We start from the raw sequence: 23,237 nt of genomic DNA, 5'->3' as shown, positions 1-23,237 counted from the left end.
CAGGGATTTCATGAAATCCCTGAAAATTTCAGTATTTTCGCGAAATTACTGAATCACTCAGGGATTTCATGAAATCCCTGAAAATTCCAGTAATTTCGTGAAATCCCTAAAAAATGTAGTCAGTGATTTCATGAAATCCCTGAAGAGGAAATAAGTAGACAATACATCTGGTGATTTTTTATTTATTGATGCATTTGAATAATCAGGTATACATTTCAGGTATAGTTTCTTGCGTAGTTCAACCAAACTGCAAACGAATAGATGTAGATGGATAAAGCCTTATGGGTTTGCAGAGCTGTTCCAATGCTTATTGGACGTTGAACTAACAGTTCTGTGTCAACAGTACAATCATTAACGCGCAGATTAATGCACTGCAGTTGTACCCCCCCCCCCCCCCCACACACACACAACCATGTTCTTTCTTTTGTTGATTTAACAAAGCTACAGCGTCATAATACTTATCAGTGTTGTCATTTTTTTGCACCAGTCAATTGTAACCACGCCCACAACCCCTCCCAGGTCCGGGGTTATATCGGGGATAGCCGGAGATAACGGCCGTGTTTACTTTCCAGATCACCATGTAGTGGTGGGTGAATGCGGTGGTTTTGTCATGTGCCGAAAATAGCGGGGAATTTGCCTTACCTAGGGTCCCTTGATGCGGGCGCATTTTGCGGGGATTTTGCCGGCAGGATTTCAAGTAGATTTGCTTGTATTTTAATGATGCAAAATTTCAACTTGCCGAAGTTTTGTAGAACGATGCAACGCTGAAATTCGGCAAAGGATTGGTCATGTGGGAACCCCTTTGAAGTCACGTCCTTTGAGATTTACGGTTGGTTGATTTGAAGTTTATAAGCATTAACAAATATATATATATATAACTGATACGCGATTCAAGGGAAGGAAGCGAGTATAGCCTTCGTGTTTCCAATCCAGCCAATTATCCCACTTCCCTCCGTTACCCGTCTTTTAAGAGTTCATACTTTGCTTCCCCGTCTCCCCCTATTGCATTCTAAACTTTCTCCCATCCCAGTCTTTTCCCTTATGCACCAGTCAATTGTAACCACGGCCCCCATGTCCGGGGGTATACCGGGGATAGCCGGGGAAATGGGCCGTGTTTTTACCTTCCTGGTGGCTCTGGGGAGGCCGTGGTTACAATTGACTGGTGCATTACCATTTCCTGAACGTAGTCACGATTTGTCCATAATGCTGTGATAAGTGATCTGACAGAAACAAGATGTGACTGTGTATATACGCGCGTTTCATTTTGCTTTTGACTGTCCTATGAAATACATTAAACTAAACAGTGTTGAAGTTAAGATATAGCCAGTACATAAATGATGGACTAGTAATGCATATATGCAGCTATTAAAAGGCCATAACATGACTCAGTCAGGATATGGTTACAATGTGCGCATTTCCTCTTTCTAGTAACAATGTAATGTATTATTAAGTACCGCTGGTAAAACAATGTTCGCTATGCCAAAATTAAAGCGTAACATAGATAAAGCCCGGATGGAACAGAATTCTGATGGGAGAGTCATACAATTCAAACAAAATATAACACGTCACATGATTTAATTGAAACAAGTTTATTACAACATTATGATTAGAATTAGTTATTGAAAGTAGTAATATGATGAATAGCAATAACAAATTGAAGTTCTGCACATTTTAAAGTCATTACGCTGTTGCCGATTATATTTCAATATATATAGGATGACAGTTACTTAAGGGTCGTCCGTAAAGTAGCAGTAACCTTAAGGTCAGCCGGAAGATGGCAGCAACTGAAGGGTCGGTCGAAGTTTGACAGTTACTTAAGGGTCGTTAGTTTAGTGGCAGTGACTTAAGGGTCAACCGGAAGATGACGGTGACTGAAGGGTTTGTCGTATGGTGGCAGTGACGTGAGGGTCGGTCATAACTTGCTGTGACTTTAGGGTCGACACAACCCGAAATGTCCGATTATCGAAAATTGCTCGTGTAAGTTAGTTAACCAGTATCTACTTCATCTGATAATATAAGTAATGAAAATTAAAGTAAGTAAATCAGAGCAATGACGAAAAACATTTGAATTAAAAAATGATCAAGAGTACTGCTAACAATCATACATATTCTACAGAATATATTTTTCTGAGTCTCTCTTCTCTTTGCAGTTTTCAATTCTATACCTACATTGCCGTATAAGGACAAGTTCTTGGAAGCCATGTTTTAATGAACCATCATAGGGCTTGAAAGAACATAGTAAATTTAAAAAGAAAAGTGGGCCAACATTTTCTGAATACACGTCCATGTTTATGAGGATTTTCAAATGTTATCCAAAATGGCTTCCTTTTTACAAATTAGTCCAGTGGTTTAGAAGGAGGCGCTATTCGAAGCCATTTTTGAAGATGGACGACAGGCAAAATGCGGACACAATAGCTCACCATGACTCGGTTGAAACAAAAAATAATAAAAAATAAACACGTTCAAAATAATCATGCCATTGTAGGAAAGAATTTCACTGTATTGCCTCGTTTCAGTGTGTGTATTCTGATTGGTTGTTCAACGAGAGGATAATTGTTTTGCTTGTGAAAAAGTCTTCTGAGTATTATACTTAAAACTGACTGGTCATAACGATGACATTGTCCGTCAGTACTGTTTTTAGAGGAACAAGCTAAGTTTGCATTCGGTGGACACATACATTCTTTCACGAGAGCGCACGAGCTCCATGTCGTCACAACAAATTTTGTGACGTCATCTAAATGGAACAAAACAAAACTCGCTTCCACTTCACCGAAATACCGAAACTTGCAATAATCTTCATCAAGGTACTTCATTGTTCGTGTGTCCGTGTGCTGTGCTATAGAGAGTGATTCCCCATACGTGAAGAAAAGAATAGAATGTCGTATGCTATAATTCAGGGCAACGTCGAGGTCATTTGATAAAAATCTCGCTGATGTGTCTGCCCACCACACCCACGAGAAGTTCTGAAGGAGCTCCTGTAAGATGAAACGATACTGGTTAGCTACTCATTTTTTAGTTCAGTCGGTAGCTGAATGTACGCAATTAGGAGGTTGCGTAATGAATTTTTGGCAGGTCGTAATATTTATCATACCAAACCCCGAATTTGAAATAAAAACCGAAGGGGGGGGGGGGGGCGTATAAGGGGTGAAGGGGTTAATATGCTGTCCGTCAATGACCTAATTTCGATCTGGGTAATACTTAATTGGCCCTACCTATATATTAGATAAATTAAATCAACAGACTCTTAATATTGTAACTTTAATTTTGATATTGCCATATTTTGGGCAAATTGTATAACATAAATTGATAAAACATTTTGGCTTTTTCTGCATTGAACATTGAGCATTGACGTCACCACTATGTTATCAAGTTTCGTTAATTGTAACATAATGGTGATAAAATCGCTGTCGCAACAGGCATGTATGCTTCACAATTAAGCACATTGTAAAAGGATAATTTTCACTCCTGCAAGACATATACCTCACTTTATGGCAGTGCGGATTCAAGTGCACTGAATTTTCATACGATCACATCATATCAATTGGAACACTTCGGCCATTTTCCATCGAATCAACCTCGGACGTATGAACGATTTTTAATGTCAGAATTCTTTAGCAGGAAGCCTCTTTCAGGACGGACAGACGGACGGACCGACAGATGGAAGGATGGGACGGGCGTGACGAGTGAAGATATATTATTTTCAACAATAGATAATCAAATATGCTCCATCCAAGAAACGGAAACGAAAATGTTCAAACTGTTTCTTTATCTTACATGATTAATTTTTTTAAGCTCTGTCAACCTGACCCCTGAGTTTTACATCTACGTACCTTGACAATAAGAGGTTTCCATGTATAGGTCTTCAAATTCCGCACGTGGGGAGGATAATTTTGGAACTGGAACGTTACTAAACTGCAAATATTGCAGTGTTTAAGTAGCTGGAAAAGATATTAGTAAACGTCTATCGGAGGTTCCGAGTAGCAGTGTAAACTCTGGCACACGTGACGAGTACCTGTGTATTACATGTACTACAGAAGGTTGTGGGTTCTATCGCCGACAAGTGATTTTCTCATTGATTGCCAAAAAAACACCAGGGGCCGTATTCAATAAGCATCTTAGTAACAATTTTCAACTAAGCGAAAACTTGCCTTTTTCTAATTTGAATTTAATGAAAACAAACAAGGTTTGTACACTAAAGATATGAAAATAAGGAAGAAAATGGTCTAAACAAATTTGGATATGAATTAATCTGATGAAAAGTAGCGGGTATCTAAAATAATCGTTGTCAAAAATTACGAAATTCTCGTTGAAAATATTCACTAAGATGCTTATTGAATACGAACGGACACAGTCTCAACAAATTTGGATATGAATTAATCTGATGAAAAGTAGCGGGTATCTAAAATAATCGTTGTCAAAAATTACGAAATTCTCGTTGAAAATATTCACTAAGATGCTTATTGAATACGGACGGGCCCAGTCTAAACAATTTTGGATATGAATTAATCTGATGAAAAGAAGCGGGTATCTAAAATAATCGTTGTCAAAAATTACGAAATTCTCGTTGAAAATATTCACTAAGATGCTTATTGAATACGGACGGGCACAGTCTAAACAAATTTGGATATGAATTAATCTGATGAAAAGTAGCGGGTATCTAAAATAATCGTTGTCAAAAATTACGAAATTCTCGTTGAAAATATTCACTAAGATGCTTATTGAATACGGACGGGCACAGTCTAAACAAATTTGGATATGAATTAATCTGATGAAAAGTAGCGGGTATCTAAAATAATCGTTGTCAAAAATTACGAAATTCTCGTTGAAAATATTCACTAAGATGCTTATTGAATACGGACGGGCACAGTCTCAACAAATTTGGATATGAATTAATCTGATGAAAAGTAGCGGGTATCTAAAATAATCGTTGTCAAAAATTACGAAATTCTCGTTGAAAATATTCACTAAGATGCTTATTGAATACGGACGGGCCCAGTCTAAACAAATTTGGATATGAATTAATCTGATGAAAAGTAGCGGGTATCAAAAATAATCGTTGTCAAAAATTACGAAATTCTCGTTGAAAATATTCACTAAGATGCTTATTGAATACGGACGGGCACAGTCTAAACAAATTTGGATATGAATTATTCTGATGAAAAGTAGCGGGTATCAAAAATAATCGTTGTCAAAAATTACGAAATTCTCGTTGAAAATATTCACTAAGATGCTTATTGAATACGGACGGGCCCAGTCTAAACAAATTTGGATATGAATTAATCTGATGAAAAGTAGCGGGTATCAAAAATAATCGTTGTCAAAAATTACGAAATTCTCGTTGAAAATATTCACTAAGATGCTTATTGAATACGGACGGGCACAGTCTAAACAAATTTGGATATGAATTATTCTGATGAAAAGTAGCGGGTATCAAAAATAATCGTTGTCAAAAATTACGAAATTCTCGTTGAAAATATTCACTAAGATGCTTATTGAATACGGACGGGCCCAGTCTAAACAAATTTGGATATGAATTAATCTGATGAAAAGTAGCGGGTATCAAAAATAATCGTTGTCAAAAATTACGAAATTCTCGTTGAAAATATTCACTAAGATGCTTATTGAATACGGACGGGCACAGTCTAAACAAATTTGGATATGAATTAATCTGATGAAAAGTAGCGGGTATCAAAAATAATCGTTGTCAAAAATTACGAAATTCTCGTTGAAAATATTCACTAAGATGCTTATTGAATACGGACGGACACAGTCTAAACAAATTTGGATATGAATTAATCTGATGAAAAGTAGCGGGTATCAAAAATAATCGTTGTCAAAAATTACGAAATTCTCGTTGAAAATATTCACTAAGATGCTTATTGAATACGGACGGGCCCAGTCTAAACAAATTTGGATATGAATTAATCTGATGAAAAGTAGCGGGTATCTAAAATAATCGTTGTCAAAAATTACGAAATTCTCGTTGAAAATATTCACTAAGATGCTTATTGAATACGGACGGGCACAGTCTCAACAAATTTGGATATGAATTAATCTGATGAAAAGTAGCGGGTATCTAAAATAATCGTTGTCAAAAATTACGAAATTCTCGTTGAAAATATTCACTAAGATGCCTATTGAATACGGACGGGCACAGTCTAAACAAATTTGGATATGAATTAATCTGATGAAAAGTAGCGGGTATCAAAAATAATCGTTGTCAAAAATTACGAAATTCTCGTTGAAAATATTCACTAAGATGCTTATTGAATACGGACGGGCCCAGTCTAAACAAATTTGGATATGAATTAATCTGATGAAAAGTAGCGGGTATCAAAAATAATCGTTGTCAAAAATTACGAAATTCTCGTTGAAAATATTCACTAAGATGCTTATTGAATACGGACGGGCCCAGTCTAAACAATTTTGGATATGAATTAATCTGATGAAAAGTAGCGGGTATCTAAAATAATCGTTGTCAAAAATTACGAAATTCTCGTTGAAAATATTCACTAAGATGCTAATTGAATACGGACGGGCCCAGCACTATGTTTCAATCCAGGAAACGGACGCAAGAGTAATTCATATCAGTTTTCGGCTGTCTGCACAAACGAACTTAAATAAATTAGTACAAACAAACCTATTTTATAAATTGTTCACTAGTTAATACAACGTACTCAACTGCTATTTATTTAAAGATGCACTCTTACTCACAGATAAGATTTAACACAATTTATTTTTTTAATATTCCAAAAAGGATGAATACATGTCAAAAACAATGTTTTTTTATGAAGGATACCGAGTTTAATTTGAAAGTAATGAGCATTAAACACAGTATTTCTACCTTATGAGACTATAGTAGACCACAGTAAATCTTTTAGCATTCACCACTCATTAAATATGTTTGCGTTTTCTGCTAATAAATACACGTTTGTTATACATGTGTATGTATTGATTTTGAATAAGAGTGTCACTTTAAATAAACATTTAATGATGATAAATAATGAATGAATAAATGGATGTATAAATGAGTGAATGAATGAATGAATGAATGAATAAACGAACGAACGAACGAACGAACGAACGAACGAACGAACGAACGAACGAACGATCGAACGAACGAACGAACGAACGAACGAACGAACGAACGAACGAACGAACGAATCGATGGATGGATGGATGGATGGATGGATGGATGGATGGATGGATGGATGGATGGATGGATGAATGAATGAATGAATGAATGAATGAATGAATGAATGAATGAATGAATGAATGAATGAATGAATGAATCAATCAATCAATGAATGAATGAATGAATCAATGAATCATATTAATTATATTAATAATAATAATAATAATAATAATAATAATAATAACAATAATGTAATAATAAAATAATAATAAATACTACTACTACTACCAGTACTTCTGCTGTCGTTGTCTGCTACTGCTACTGCTACTGCTACGGCGCTACGGCTACTACTACTACTACTACTACTACTACTACTTCTACTATTCACAAAAATGATAATAATAATACAACTAATAATAAAAATGATATTAATAATATTAAAAACCAATTTAATGTTTAATAAATATATCGAGTCCGACTTAAATTGATTGACGCCTGTCACCTTTGCTGTAAGTTCAAATAGTTAATACTCAAATTTAATTGCGTTGGTTTTAATATTATTAGTTTGATATTAATGCTGTTTTCTGACATGTATATCACCTGTATTTGGATACGAAGTATGCATAAGTGGTCATACATTATACTAAATAAGATAATATATTACTTAAACTACGTATTCAGTAAATTTTCTCCTACTTTTCGAGTTGATCTTTCATTTTATTACATCAAGGAAGTATTCCCTTTATTCAATTGAAACTATACTTGTTCGGGATATGCACACTTGAAGTGGATAAGGAACATACATCTGCCATGACTTTATAAACATGTTAGCCGTAATGTGACAGCTCAATGTGAAGTTTAAACATGTATAATTTATTATCTTCATGTTTCCGTCTGTTGATGATTCTTAAAACAAGAAATACAAATTTGGTAGGTCCCTGATAGGTAATAATATTTGTATATTCCCATCATAAATACACATCCAATACATATAACAAAACACGCTACAAATATATCACGAAGTAATTTCAATTAAGCAGACTGAAAACTTTGGAATCTTAAATAGTTATGCTTGATACAATTCACTAGCAATGAATTTAAACTAAGTACAGATACAAAATACTTACAGAAGTAATACTTACAATGTTTCGTTGCAATTCAGTGAGTCCCATGTCGTAGTATATGAGCTTCACATCTTCATATTTTGGTACAAGATGAACGTAGATACTCTGAATAAGACCTTGACTTATGTCGAAAAAATCTCGGCTGGCAGCCGTAACGATGACCGGAAAACGCACATCCTGGAAGTGCTCCGACGACTTCAGTGTGTTGTTGACGCGTTTATCATGCATGTTCTGGTACAATTTTACTCGTTCAATATTCAAATGAAAGTTGTCTTCGAACCATTCAGAGCAGTTATGTTGCATTTGTTGACTTCCTGAAACATAAAATATGTAATTGGGTGCAAGCGCCTAATGAATGGGAAATTGATTTAACGAATCTCATTGTCCTGTTATAATGTTATTGTTTGACTTTATTGACTGAATACATTACTCATAAATGTACATAGGGCTTATTCCTTTTTCTATGGACAGTAAACATATACAATTTAAGTAGAATATACTTTAAATCTTATATTTGCCATTCGCCAACGAAACAAATGTATAATATCAGATTGTAGAAAAAAAACAAAACAATATATATTGTTTATACTTATATGTTGACCATGACTTTGCCATTTACGACGATGTGTTGTACATGCTTTATGGCTATGAACTATGGCTATGGTAACGTTAAATGCTGAATAAACAATATGTTATGATATGCTGTGTAATATAAAGTTAGTATCAACAAACGCTGTTAAAGGAACTAGACACCAGTAGGTCCAACACTCGGGAAAGTACAGTATATCTTAAAAAGAAGACTAGACTTGTCAATACGAGTTAGTATGAGGCCGATGTTACACCATATTACACTAAATTAATATTTTGTCGCTGTCTCAGCTGAGTTTACCTTTTTAAAAATAGCAAATAATGGTTTCCCAATTTATTGTGTATATTTAGCATGTTAAAGTCATTTGATTAGTACATATAAGTGTACCTGGGATTAACTTGGTAGACAAACCCGGTTCATTTCCAATTTGAAAAATACGCACAAACTTCGAAATGTACATTCCTTATTTCGTAAGCGATGTGATACATCAGTAATTAATATAAAATGCGCTGTACACAACTTATCAATTTTATGTAAGAATTTCCTTTTTTGCTTGCAGTTGTATCATCTGGTGTCTAGTCCCTTTAAAGATACTCTTATGTTTTATCATGTCAAACATCAACAAATATCATTTATAAGTGTAATGATTACAGACAGATAGTAAATGTGATAAGATGCTGATGTAGGAAGTTTAAACAAGACGTAATTTGTGCGAACAATTGTGAAAGAACATACTTATATTTTATCGTAAAATGCAATTATTTAAGCTTTGCATTTCCACAATTCTGTGCAATCACTGGCTTGACTTGTTGGTGTTTAAAAATCGTGAAAATAATAACTCGATTCAATTTAAACTGTTTGCAAACAACGAAATGTGTGAAAAAATACCTTTGACATACATTATTGTGCACATAAAAGATAATAAATATCAAGTCTTTAACAGTATTACCAACATAAGGGTCATCGACTTCATGCACCAAAATGGACTCGTTCTGTACATGTGGTACGTGTATTTGAGTGAAGTCTTCCGTATTGATTTGAAGATTGTATTGAGTGCGAAAAAAGATGACAAAGCCGACCAGACAGACAAGGACAAACCATTTTGCCCTTCTGATCAATCCTGCAATGTAATGGTATGGCATGCATGTCACATAAAAAATAACCAATACCCATGGGGATAAAATTACCCTATGGGGGCAAATTTGACAAAAGTTATAAGATAAGAGTAAATTTTAATCTGCAGTAATATTTTATTTTGCTTCAATCTGTAATGTGCACCTTTAAGTCAAATGAAGGAACCTCAACATTCATCTCAATTTTTCTATTGCGACCTGACACTCAAACAAACAATTGTTCTCTAATTCTTATATTTAAAATAAAACAATACAAGCAAATTTCAATGGTTTGCTTAGAACTGGCATTTTCATACTTGATTGAATTCAATTATTAAAGTTAAGTGAAGAAACTGTTCAGTAATCAGTCGAATCACCAATGTAAATAAAACAAAAACAAAACTCACTTAATCTCATTGTAAGCCTTTATCTCTTTTTGTAATAAATGCGCAACTGGCTACTGATCACATAAATAACTTATAACTGCATGCATCTCAAATATATATATATTATATACAACCGCAAGCAGGCTGAATGTTCCAGTGGCGGATCTAGAGGGGGGCACAAGGGCCCGTTTACCCAACGTAAAATGCCGGCAAATGAATCTACGGACTCTAATTTGTATGTGTGGCCAAGCCGGGCCGTTGCTGATAACTGGTCCGAGTGTCTCATCACGGCCCGAGACGTAGTCGATTGGCTTTTTGAGCATGAGGGCCAATTATCAGGCAACGGCTCGGCTACGCCTTATAATAACCTCTTTAATGGATACATTTGTTCTTCTTTTGTAACGTTTTTTTTCATCTGAATTTATTTGCAATCCAGTTGTAAATTCTTATCTTCTCTAGGCTTGACGTTATCTTCTCTAGACTTGACGACGATAAAATCACAAATCTAATTTAGTTTTTGAGATTAAGTCAAGTTTGGTAAAAAGGCAAAAACATTTTGTTGCCAATCCGTTTTCAAATCAATTTCAAATTTTCAGAAATACGTCTACTGTATCCGAATTTGTTGTGTACGATTCACTGACGTCTTGATGTCTTGAATTTCATAATTCAGGTTAATAATAATGAATTTGTAGCAAGTATAAAAAAGTTCTGTTTTAAAATAAGCAAATACCTCGTACTCTTGAATGATGCTATACATCTTTTATTGTGAACATTAATATGGAAGTAAACTATATATAATATATATATATATATATATATATATATATATATATATATATATATATATATATATATATATATATATATATATATATATATACATATATATATATATATATATATATATACCTCAGTAAAATAAAAGTTTTAAGGTTGGTGGTTGTGCCCACACCCCAGTTATGAATTCCTGGATCCGCCACTGTGTATAACTTCCCTAAAGCAAGTTCATTAAAGGTCACATCTCGAATGAGAAGTAGTACAAGTGCAAGCCAGCGTTTATGGCATAACCATAATCAACCATTCAATACTTGACAAGACGCTCGTATGCACAATGCATTCTCTTTAAATACGACACTTAAATCGACGGAAGCGGTTATTTGAAATGCTTGCATTGTAAGATAAAAATAGCAAAACACACATAGAGGCATGCACAAGTTTGCAATTTATTCCAAATCAATCTGAATATAAAGAAATGAGTATGGTCGATCCGAGTCAAATAAAAAAAATGAAAAGAAGAATATTTTTATACATTTGTTTTAAAGATGCACTCTTACTCCCAAATGGAATTACCACATTTAATTCAATTGTTTTAATATACCAAAAAGGATGAATAATTGTCAAAAACATTGGTTCTTATGAGGGATGCCAAGTTTAATTTGAAGGAAAGGTGCAGAAAACACGGTTTTCCTATCATATTAAATAATAGTAGATCAGTGTAAATCTTTTAGCATTCACCAATCATTTAATATTTTTGCGTTTTCATCTAGTAAATACACGATCATAATCTTGTTATAAGTAATTGATAATTTCCAAAAGTCTATTGTTTAGTAAGTAGTTTAAGGTTTATCTCTCAAAATTTATGTTTGTTATATCTGTGTTTGTATTGATTTTGAATAAGAGTGTCACTTTAAATAAATTCGATATGCAATTCGACGGTTGTATGCGTAAATTTCCATTACCTGAAAGTCAGTGAATGTACTAGGTCTATGCTAATATGGACTATATTCTTGTGCTAACGTCTTGCTGCGGTACAGACAAGTGCAGTTTGATTTGAATGAAATTATGTTGAATTTGATGCCAGTAGGAGCACCGTTTATCCACGCTTGTACACGATACAAATATCACATTTTTGTTATAGCGTGGACATATCGTTATATATCAGTTTTTAGTTAATTTTCAATAGCTCACTGCACCATATCCTTAAATTAAAGGTACGTCATCGCCCGATCGATTTTATTGGATTATGTTGTATGCATCTATAAAACGTTAATGGTTAACAAATATGGTAAATCCTCGTTTCTGCCGACATAGAAGGTAAATACTCGTTTCTGCCGACATAGAAGGTAAACCCTCGTATCTGCCGACATAGAAGGTAAATCTCCGTATCTGCCGATATAGAAGGTAAATCCTAGTATCAGCCGACAAAGAAAGAAAATCCTCCTATCTGCCGACATAGAAGGTAAGCCTTCGTTTTTGCCGACATAGAGGGTAACCCCTCGTATCTGCCGACATAGAAGGTAAACCCTCGTGTCTGCCGACATAGAAGATAAATCCTCGTGTCTGTCGACATAGAAGATAAATCATCGTATCTGGCGACAAAGAAGCTAAACCCTCGTATCTGCCAACATAGAAGATATATCCTCGTATCTGCCGACATAGAAGGTAAATCCTCGTATCTCCCGATAAAGAAGGTAAGCCCTCGTGTCTGCCGACATAGAAGGTAAACCCTCGTGTCTGCCGACATAGAAGATAAATCCTCGTGTCTACCGACATAAAAGATAAATCCTCGTGTCTGCCGACATAGAAGGTAAATTCTCGGCAGATACATAGAAGGTAAATTCGTGTCTGCCGACATAGAAGGTAAATCCTCGTATCTGCCGACATAGAAGGTAACTCCTCGTATCTGCCGACACAGAAACTAAACCCTCGTATCTGCCGACATAAAAGGTAAATCCTCGTATCTGCCGATAAAGAAGGTAAGCCCTCGTGTCTGCCGACATAGAAGGTAAACCCTCGTGTCTGCCGACATAGAAGGTAAACCCTCGTGTCTGCCGACATAGAAGATAATTCCTCGTGTCTGCCGACATAGAAGATAAATCCTCGTGTCTGCCGACATAGGAGGTAAATTCTCGGCAGATACATAGCAGGTAAATTCGTGTCTGCCGACATAGAAGGTAAACCCTTGTATCTGCCGACATAGAAGGTAAATCCTCGTATCTGCCAGCATAGAAGGTAACTCCTCGTATCTGCCGATATAGAAGGTAAATCCTCGTATCTGTCGACATAGAAGATAAATCCTCGTGTCTGCCGACATAAAAGGTAAATCCTCGTATCTGTCGACATAGAAGGTAATTCAACGTATCTGTCGACATAGAAGATAAATCCTCGTGTCTGCCGACATAAAACGTTAATCCTCATATCTGCCGACATAGAAGGTTAATCCTCGTATCTGCCGACATAGAAGGTAAATCCTCGTATCTGCCGACATAAAACGTAAATCCTCATATCTGCCGACATAGAAGGTAAATATTCGTATCTGCCGACATAGAAGGTAAATCCTCGTATCTGTTGACATACGTAGAAGCTTCGTGGAACACGTTATTGCGTGTATAGTTGTATTCATAAAAGGCCACATTGCTTTTAAAATATCTATAAAACTCGGACAAATGATTGTACAATAATATAGGTGGGGTGGTGGAAAGGTTCGGGTTGTATACATTAAATGCTTTAGGTTTTGTAATAAAATTGAGATATGGCGATAAATTATCTATATAGAGCCTTGGTGACCCTTCTGAACTCAAGTAAACCTAACTCACAGTCACAGGTGCTTTTCTTATCAAGCGTCTTTGACCTATTCGTCAGTGATAATGAAGGCTGCAATTGTGTTAGGAGTGATTTTCATGTCCTGTATTTGTCGCACTTATGGTGGTAAGTAGTTTTTGTGCTTTCTATCATTTATCCCAGAAAGACATTCTGACATTTTAGAGACCTTCAAAAAATTATCCAAGCAACCCATTTTCGCGTTACACAGACCGCTAATGCTACGTTTACACTATGTTCCCGGTGGCCACGGCAGCCCCGTTTGCCCGAAACGTATTGCGCCGTGGGATTTTGGCCATTTTTGTCTCCATAAACATGTTTTGTGAGGTTGTGCTAAGTTTCATCACGTTTTATCAAGGTAACCGTGACAAGCCGTAGGGGCGAAAAATTGGTTCGTCCAAGGCGCACTAAGGTCCGGGCGCGGTCTACCAGGGATGCATGTACGTTGCGTCCCGGTCCGATACGTTCTGATAGGATCCCTCACGTTGTTCACGTCTTGATCAAGGTCTGATGCGTTTTCCACGTTTTGTCAAGGCCTCCTATGCATCGAACGCGAACACCGCAGAGCTTTGGATTACGTTTGTGTCCACGGTATAAAGAAAATCCCCCAGGCAACAGCAATCACTGTATCAGAATACTTCGACAAGTAAACATGAATTCCCAAGATGAAGAAGATTTTGTGTTTTCACCGCAAATGAAACGTAACGAAACGGCTATCGTCCACCCTAGCTTGCCGTGAAAACCGTGACAAAACGAAGCACGACGTGACAAAACTATAAAGGAACTTCAGATGCCGGGGATTACATATGATTCCCGCCCCCCTACGGACGATTTATAAGTTGTGTAACGGCCTATTACGTACTGCCACGTACTGTCACGTGTCATTGCGTTTACCCCGTTTTACTACGACCTACTACGTTTCTCATCCACACCGTGGCTGCCGTGGCTGCCGTGGCAATTTTTTTGACAGTTTAAAATTCTGGCCCGGCATGCACGGCAATAACGGTCTGTCACGTTTGCGTATCCCGTTCCCCCGCGCTGTCTCACGTTTATCCCGTTTTCTCCACGGTTGTCTGAAACGGGGCTGCCGTGGCCACCGGGAACATAGTGTAAACGTAGCATTAAAACGCATCTTAGGAACACATTTTGGTCTTTTCGAGACCTCCAGAAACGCATACCAGCAACTCATTTAGGCATAATAGAGACCTCCTTAAACGCATACCAGCAACTCATTTAGGCATAATAGAGACATCATCAAGCGCATTTCAGCAGCGCATTTTGACATGAAAGAGACCTTCTAAAACGCATAGCAACAACACATTTTGGCATAATAGAGACCACCTAAAGCGAATTTCAGCAACGCATTTTGACATGATAGAGACCTTTTTAAACGCATAGCAACAACACATTTTGGCATCAGAGAGACCTTCTCAAATGCTAACTAACAACATATTAAGTCATAAGAAAGACCTCCTAAAACGCTTACAAACAACACTTTTTGGCATTTGAGAGACCACCTAATATGAATCTAATGTTATGTTTCCACAACTTGCTCCTACCCCTGATATTCTGTTCAATTTCCTGCCAAATCTTTCTTCTGGCTAGTTACCTATTCAACTTCTTCAATTCCTTAAATGAACAGTTTACGGCAATTGCAAGTATCGTCCGACGAACAAGCCCAACTACGTTCATACCCCTGACATTAACCCCGCAATATATTCCTTAAGTGGGCAAATAAAACTTTACTATATTATAGTACAAAAATATCATTATTTTAACATACATGTGACTAGTTTATATTCTTACTGTGATAAGCTTTTGGCAGCATATAATTACAAATGAAGTTTGTACTCATTTTCGTACAAAGATAAGAAGTCGAACTCAGTGACATAACTTAATAAAAACTGACCCACAGAAACATAGCATATTGAGCTTTATATAACGAATGTAATATTGACATTGTAATAGACCATCCAAGAGATTTAGTATTTGCATACAAGAAACAGTATGATGTTTTATAATTCTGATATCTATGTTAGAAAGCATGCGAAACACTACCTGCACTTAATCTTAAATGAGAAGTTACCAATTGCATTGTGAGTTGAAGATCGTTTGCTTATCTCAGAGCGTAATCGAGAACCGGGGCTATCCGACGGTAATTAAGTGCAAAGCGTAACCGAGAAACAGGGATATCTGACGGTGATTAAGTGCAGAGCGTCACCGAGAAACAGGGATATCCGACGGTGATTAAGTGCAAAGCGTATCCGAGAAACAGGGATATCCGACGGTGATTAAGTGCAGAGCGTCACCGAGAAACAGGGATATCCGACGGTAATTAAGTGCAGAGCGTAACCGAGAAACAGGGATATCCGACGGTAATTAAGTGCAGAGCGTAACCGAAAAAAAAGGGAAATCCGACGGTGATTAAGTGCAGAGCGTAACCGAGAAACAGGGATATCCGACGGTAATTAAGTGCAGAGCGTAACCGAAAAAAAAGGGATATCCGACTGTAATTAAGTGCAAAGCGTAACCGAGAAACAGGGATATCCGACGGTGATTAAGTGCAGAGCGTAACCGAGAAACAGGGATATCCGACGGTAATTAAGTGCAAAGCGTAACCGAGAAACAGGGATATCCGACGGTAATTAAGTGCAAAGCGTAACCGAGAAACAGGGATATCCGACGGTAATTAAGTGCAAAGCGTAACCGAGAAACAGGGATATCCGACGGTAATTAAGTGCAAAGCGTAACCGAGAAACTGGGATATCCGACGGTAATTAAGTGCAAAGAGTAACCGAGAAACAGGGATATCCGACGGTAATTAAGTGCAAAGAGTAACCGAGAAACTGGGATATCCGACTGTAATTAAGTGCAAAGCGTAACCGAGAAACAGGGATATCCGACAGTAATTAAGTGCAAAGAGTAACCGAGAAACAGGGATATCCGACGGTGATTAAGTGCAGAGCGTAACCGAGAAACAGGGATATCCGACGGTGATTAAGTGCAGAGCGTAACCGAGAAACAGGGATATCCGACGGTGATTAAGTGCAAAGCGTAACCGAGAAACAGGGATATCCGACGGTAATTAAGTGCAGAGCGTCACCGAGAAACAGGGATATCCGACGGTGATTAAGTGCAGAGCGTCACCGAGAAACAGGGATATCCGACGGTGATTAAGTGCAAAGCGTAACCGAGAAACAGGGATATCCGACGGTAATTAAGTGCAAAGCGTAACCGAGAAACAGGGATATCCGACGGTGATTAAGTGCAGAGCGTAACCGAAAAAAAGGGAAATCCGACGGTGATTAAGTGCAGAGCGTAACCGAGAAACTGGGATATCCGACGGTAATTAAGTGCAAAGCGTAACCGAAAAACTGGGATATCCGACGGTAATTAAGTGCAAAGCGTAACCGAGAAACAGGGATATCCGACGGTAATTAAGTGCAGAGCGTAACCGAGAAACAGGGATATCCGACGGTAATTAAGTGCAAAGCGTAACCGAGAAACAGGGATATCCGACGGTAATTAAGTGCAAAGCGTAACCGAGAAACAGGGATATCCGACGGTAATTAAGTGCAAAGCGTAACCGAGAAACTGGGATATCCGACGGTAATTAAGTGCAAAGCGTAACCGAGAAACAGGGATATCCGACGGTAATTAAGTGCAAAGCGTAACCGAAAAACTGGGATATCCGACGGTAATTAAGTGCAAAGCGTAACCGAGAAACAGGGTAATCCGACGGTAATTAAGTGCAAAGCGTAACCGAGAAACAGGGATATCCGACGGTAATTAAGTGCAAAGCGTAACCGAGAAACAGGGATATCCGACGGTGATTAAGTGCAGAGCGTAACCGAAAACAGGGATATCCGACGGTGATAAAGTGCAAAGCGTAACCGAGAAACAGGGATATCCGACGGTGATGAAGTGCTGAGTGTTATTGAGAACCACGGATATCCGACGGTGATGAAGTGCTGAGTGTTATCGAGGACCAGGGATATCCGACGGTGACGAAGTGCAGAGTGTTATCGAGAACCAGGGATATCCGACGGTGATGAAGTGCAGAGCGTAACCGAAAAACAGGGATATCCGACGGTTATTAAGTCAGAGCGTTACCAAAAAACAGGGATATCCGACGGTGAATAAGTGCAGAGCGTAACCGAAAAACAGGGATATCCGACGGTAATTAAGTCAGAGCGTAACCGAAAAACAGGGATATCCGACGGTTATTAAGTCAGAGCGTAACCGAAAAACAGGGATATCCGACGGTATCGAGAACCGGGGATATCGGACATTGCTGAAGCGGTATCCGTGACTGATGAAGCGCCGAGCGTAAAGGAGAAACAGAGTTATTCGACATTGCTGAAGCAATATCCCACAGTCATGAAGCTCAGAGCGGAATATCGCGTAACGGGAGTATCCACCGATTATTAAGCTATATCAATCGAAGATATGCAGAGCTTAGTCTAGAACCAGGGTTTCCCGGCGATAATAAAGTTGCATCCGGCGATTATGAAGCGCAGAGCCTTGTCGAGAACCAGGGATATCCGACAATGATGAAGTGCGTAATCGAGTTCCAGAGGTATCCAACGATGATCAATCAGTATCCGATGGTGATGAAGCACAGAGCGTAGTCGAGAGTCTGGAATATCTGACGATGAGTTGTACTTTTTTCTTGCAGGGGCGAATACGTTCACGTCTTGTCCTAACAACTGGGTGGCAAGAGATGGGTCATGCTACTTCTTCTACCACACCCCGTTTTCCTTCATAGAAGCTGAGGTAAGTTTGCCTTGTATTTGTAAACCGGTCATCGACTTGTAGGCCATATCGGTCAAAGATGAACACGCTTCATCTCAAATACATGTACAAATTAAATAACATATTCTGCAAAAAGTATGTTTTCTCCTTCTTGCAAGTTCTATGTGTAAAGAGCTGTTATATATAACTGTTCCATTTGGCAGCACTATGTTGCTTGATACATTATATCAAATTTGCTCCCTTGGTTTTGGCAGCACTACGTTGTTTGATACCTTATTTCAAAATACACTCCCTTTTCTTTTGGCAGAACTAAGGAGCTCTATCCTTATTTCAAAATACACTGCCTCCTCTTTTGGTAGCACTATGTAGCTTATTTCAAATATCACTCCCTTCTCTTTTGGCAGTCTTATGTTGCACGATACTTCTAAAAACACTACCTCGTTTTTGTTCTAGCATTACTGTCAGAGCCTGAAATCCCACTTGATACATATTGAATCTGCATCCGAAAACAACTTCATCATTGATCGTCTGCGAGCATTTAGTAAGTAATATATCATTCGCTATAGTAAATAGAGTTTTTTAACGAGGACAGCTCTTGATTTTCTGCCCGAATTATAACTACAAGTGTTCCATTTGGTTTAACGGACTATTGCTCCTCATTATTAAGAACTTATCTCGATTTTCTGGTACTATATTACGACCCCGAATGTTTGTTATCTTGAAGATTGTTCTTCCCCAAGTCCTCACGCGTTCGACAAAACTGGTTTCAACTTTTTGAAAATTATACTATTTTGAATATGATGCATCTACTTCATTGTTCAAGGGAAGTAACTGACGATTTGTTCTCTTCATGACATCTAGAGTTATATCGTAAACAGATTATTGATCATTTGGTATTTTCTTCATTAAATACTCATATACTGTTTGGATTAAGGTCTCGTACTATCTTCAAACCTTCATAAGAAATTATGTTTTGTTTTGGTACAGATAATGTTTGGTAACCTTGATTCTTTTGGACGTGTCTATTTGATGTTTTAGTTCCTCATGAGGCCGGCTGGTGGATCGGCTTGTCCGATCAGCAGGTGCAGGGAGAGTTTTTATGGACTGACACAAACGCTGAGCTGTCGGGCTATTCTAGTAAGGCAATGGTTGAAGGCGGTTTGGGGGTTATTAAGGCAGAGGTTGAAGACGGTTTGGGGCACGTAAGGCACAATAAAAAGGGCCATTTGGATAGTAAGGCAGAGGTAGAAGGTGGTTTGGGGGTTATTAAGGCAGAGGTTGAAGGTGGTTTGGGGGTTATTAAGGCAGAGGTTGAAGGCGGTTTGGTGGTTATTAAGGCAGAGATTGAAGGCGGTTTGGGGGTTATTAAGGCAGGATAAAAAGTGCCATTTGGGTAGTAAGACAGTGGTTGAAGGCGGTTTGGGGGTTATTAAGGCAGAGGTTTAAGACGGTTTGGGGCACGTAAGACACAGTAAAAGGGCCATTTGGGTTAGTAAGGCAGTGGTTGAAGGCGGTTTGGGGGTTATTAAGGCAGAGGTTTAAGACGGTTTGGGGCACGTAAGACACAGTAAAAGGGCCATTTGGGTTAGTAAGGCAGTGGTTGAAGGCGGTTGGGGGGGGGGGGGTATTAAGGCAGAGGTTGAAGACAGTTTGGGGCACGTAAGACACAGTAAAAGGGCCATTTGGGTTAGTAAGACAGTGGTTGAAGGCGGTTTGGGGGTTATTAAGGCAGAGGTTGAAGACAGTTTGGGGCACTTAAGGCACAGTAAAAAGGGCCATTTGGGAAGTAAGGCAGAGGTTGGAGGTGGTTATGGGGGTGTATGCAGGGTTAGAAGGGACTTTGGTGCAAGTAAGGCAGAAATTGGAGGTGGTTTGGGGGTTTGTAAGCATAAAAAGAAAGGACTTTGGTGTAAGTAAGGCAGAAATTGAAGGAGGTTTGTGGGTAAGTTAGGTATGGTTAGATGGAACTTTGGGGTAAGTAAGGCAGAAATTGAAGGAGGTTTGTGGTAAGTTAGGTATGGTTAGATGGAACTTTGGAGTTAGTAAGGCAGAAATTGAAGGAGGTTTGTGGGTAAGTTAGGTATGGTTAGATGGAACTCTGAGGTAAGTAAGGCAGAAATTGAAGGAGGTTTGTGGGTAAGTAAGGTATGGTTGGTAGGAACTCTGAGGTAAGTAAGGCAGAAATTGAAGGAGGTTTGTGGGTAAGTTAGGTATGGTTAGATGGAACTTTGGGGTAAGTAAGGCAGAAATTTAAGGAGGTTTGTGGGTAACTTAGGTATGGTTAGAAGGAACTTTGAGGTAAGTAAGGTAGAAATTGAAGGAGGTTTGTGGGTAAGTTCGGTAGAGATAGAAGGGGCTTTGGGGTAAGTAAGGTAGAGGTTGAGGGGGTCTGGGGTAGGAAAGGTAAATATTGAAGGTGGATTGCGCTGTGTAGAGCATAGCTTGAGGGGAGAGGGTCTAGAAAGGTAGGGGATGAAGGTTTATTTGGGGATTTGTAAAGCAGATGTTGAAAGGGGTAAGTAGGAAAAAAGATTAAAGGTCATTTGGGATTAGTTAGGCATAATTTAAAAGAGGTTAAAAACGCAGAGGTTGAAGAGGGTAAGTAAGTCAAATGTTAAACGAGATTTGGGATAAGGCAAAGATTGAAAGGGAGTACTATCTTCCTTTAGTTTTGTATCCGAGTGTTTTAAAACAAGCCTATAGTCAGTGTGTTAGCTCCTGGAGTTTCCATGTATAACCGTATATATATATAGAGAGAGATATATTTAGTTTTGTCCGCTTTTGAGGACAACTAAATGCTGATACCAATCGCATTGTGTTTAATATTATGCCAGTTACTTGGGAAGTTACCAGCCTTGGTTTCCATTTTCTGTGAGGCCTTACCTCTTAAACAGCGTGAGATAGACCCGCGACTTAAGGAGTGATATATGTGCACCAAACCTCGGCGTCTAGCGGTTGCAAGCATATTTTGCGGCAATAAAGACAGTAGTTTGATAGGATTGACGTCTTGCTTTGGTGCGTATGTCCTGTAAAGTATAGTGACATTTCACCTAAATCATGTTTTTGTTTCAGATGAATCAAAGGGCGACCAACTATCTAGCATTATATAACCATGTATGTGACAATATTGGGTCATGGTCTAGATAAGCAAATATCTCTCTCTCTCTCTCTTTCACACACACACACACCCACAATCTCTCTCTCTCTCTCTCTCTCTCTCTCTCTCTCTCTCTCTCTCTCTCTCTCTCTCTCTCTTAAATAACCTGAATTCGCCTCCTTACGCACTCGCACATTGTACACGTTTTTCCAAAGTTACAATAATCAAACATTACTGACAATAGTAAATTAAAATATTGCATAAGGTAAAACTATAAAATATTGCTAAATGTAAGTCAGGGATATTCATTTAAATAATTGATTTGATAATTAATTGTAACACACACACAATCACTGTAAAGTTTACCGGGGCGTCAAAATACGCGAATGTCAGCCCACTAGAGTGTAAAACGTGACTTATTACTTAACAGTACGGAGCCCCATCGTGAAAGCTTCCAGTTTCTGTGTTGACGGCACCATTGAAACGGGCCTGACAACATAACATGCCCGTCGACGGTCAAATCACGGTTACATACCCTTTTAATGGGAATCTGAGAGTTTTCGGCGAGTTAGTTGCTTCCAATAATAATCTCTTCGGCTTGGTTGGCAGGGCAAGCTCTGCGCTTGCTGTTAAGTTGTCACATGTCCTCTAGCGCGATGTGCACGGTCTGCTACGGTACCTGAAAATATTTAAACATATATTTGTTTGGCTTAATCTAAAACTGTCCTAACGTAGTGGCAAATTCCCCTCTTCCGTGATACAACTGGTACATTCGCAGTGTTGAAGTGTGTTGAATGTCGCTTTTGAAATTCCAGACTGAATAATTCTTTTTTTCTCATTTATTTTTCGCATAGAGTACCAATAACACATACATAGTCATAATAAAACATCTCTATGCATTTTCTATCAGTATGGTTAAGCAAAACACACACAATTCGACTATTTTATATTAGTTACGTTAGTTTCTGTATATCCTGTTGTTGCTGTGGGTATCGTACTTACCGCTTTTCGACGCTATTTGCTCTTCTATTTTAATTCTTAGAATTAGAAACATCATAAATGCGTTAACGGATAGATATATATATTATTATACTTGGTTGAGTTTATATAGAATTTCATTAAAACAATTTATTTATCTTAATAAAGATTGTAAACTTGTAATCTTCATAGCTAGTTATGTAAGTAGCTACGGTAAAGATGTTTTATAAGATTTATAAAATGAGGTAGAAAAAATATTCAGTTATACGTCGTATACTGATGGTTGTTTAAGTGATATTACTGAGAGTCAAATGTACTTCTTAATATTGCAGATAATTGTAATCATTTTATGGATAAACCAGGTCCTACTTGTTCTAATCACTCTAAAATAAAATAAAAGGAAAGCCATGGTTAAATACGGATTGTAAAAATGCTCAAAAAATATTTACGTTACAAAAGAT

The 23,237-nt window shown here is 37.9% G+C and overlaps 1 protein-coding gene across 4 annotated transcripts; it reads right to left on the bottom strand.

Annotated features, from left to right (window-relative positions):
• Positions 1–1,564: 1,564 nt before the first annotated feature.
• On the bottom strand, positions 1,565–22,468 carry LOC128203782 (uncharacterized). Of its 4 annotated transcripts, none has more exons than XM_052905322.1 (6): positions 22,334–22,468; positions 21,585–21,727; positions 9,798–9,968; positions 8,278–8,573; positions 3,831–3,938; positions 1,565–2,975 (listed from the first exon to the last, which is right to left on the bottom strand). In XM_052905322.1, exons 2-6 carry the CDS (start codon positions 21,664–21,666, stop codon positions 2,472–2,474), a joined length of 1,161 nt encoding a protein of 386 aa, XP_052761282.1. In that variant the 5' UTR covers positions 21,667–21,727; positions 22,334–22,468; the 3' UTR covers positions 1,565–2,471. The 4 variants fall into 4 exon arrangements, with proteins under 4 accessions (XP_052761282.1, XP_052761283.1, XP_052761284.1 ...); XM_052905325.1 differs by having other exon boundaries at positions 2,773–2,975; positions 3,831–3,912; XM_052905323.1 differs by lacking the exons at positions 21,585–21,727; positions 22,334–22,468 and adding an exon at positions 10,368–10,459.
• Between the last annotated feature and the right edge of the window lie 769 nt (positions 22,469–23,237).

This window comes from Mya arenaria, chromosome 9, assembly GCF_026914265.1.
Source record: "Mya arenaria isolate MELC-2E11 chromosome 9, ASM2691426v1".
Taxonomy (NCBI): domain Eukaryota; kingdom Metazoa; phylum Mollusca; class Bivalvia; order Myida; family Myidae; genus Mya; species Mya arenaria.
The sequence above is the reverse complement of the archived record's forward strand: the minus strand, read 5'-3'. Positions and strand labels throughout refer to the sequence as shown.

Excerpts from the sequence above, each read along its gene's own strand:
- LOC128203782 (XM_052905322.1), bottom strand. The coding sequence starts at position 21,666 with ATGCTTGCAACCGCTAGACGCCGAGGTTTGGTGCACATATATCACTCC. Across the intron at positions 8,574-9,797 it reads AGTCGATGACCCTTATGTTG|GAAGTCAACAAATGCAACAT; the intron begins GTAATACTGTTA and ends TTTATGTTTCAG. Across the intron at positions 2,976-3,830 it reads GGAAACCTCTTATTGTCAAG|GAGCTCCTTCAGAACTTCTC; the intron begins GTACGTAGATGT and ends TTCATCTTACAG.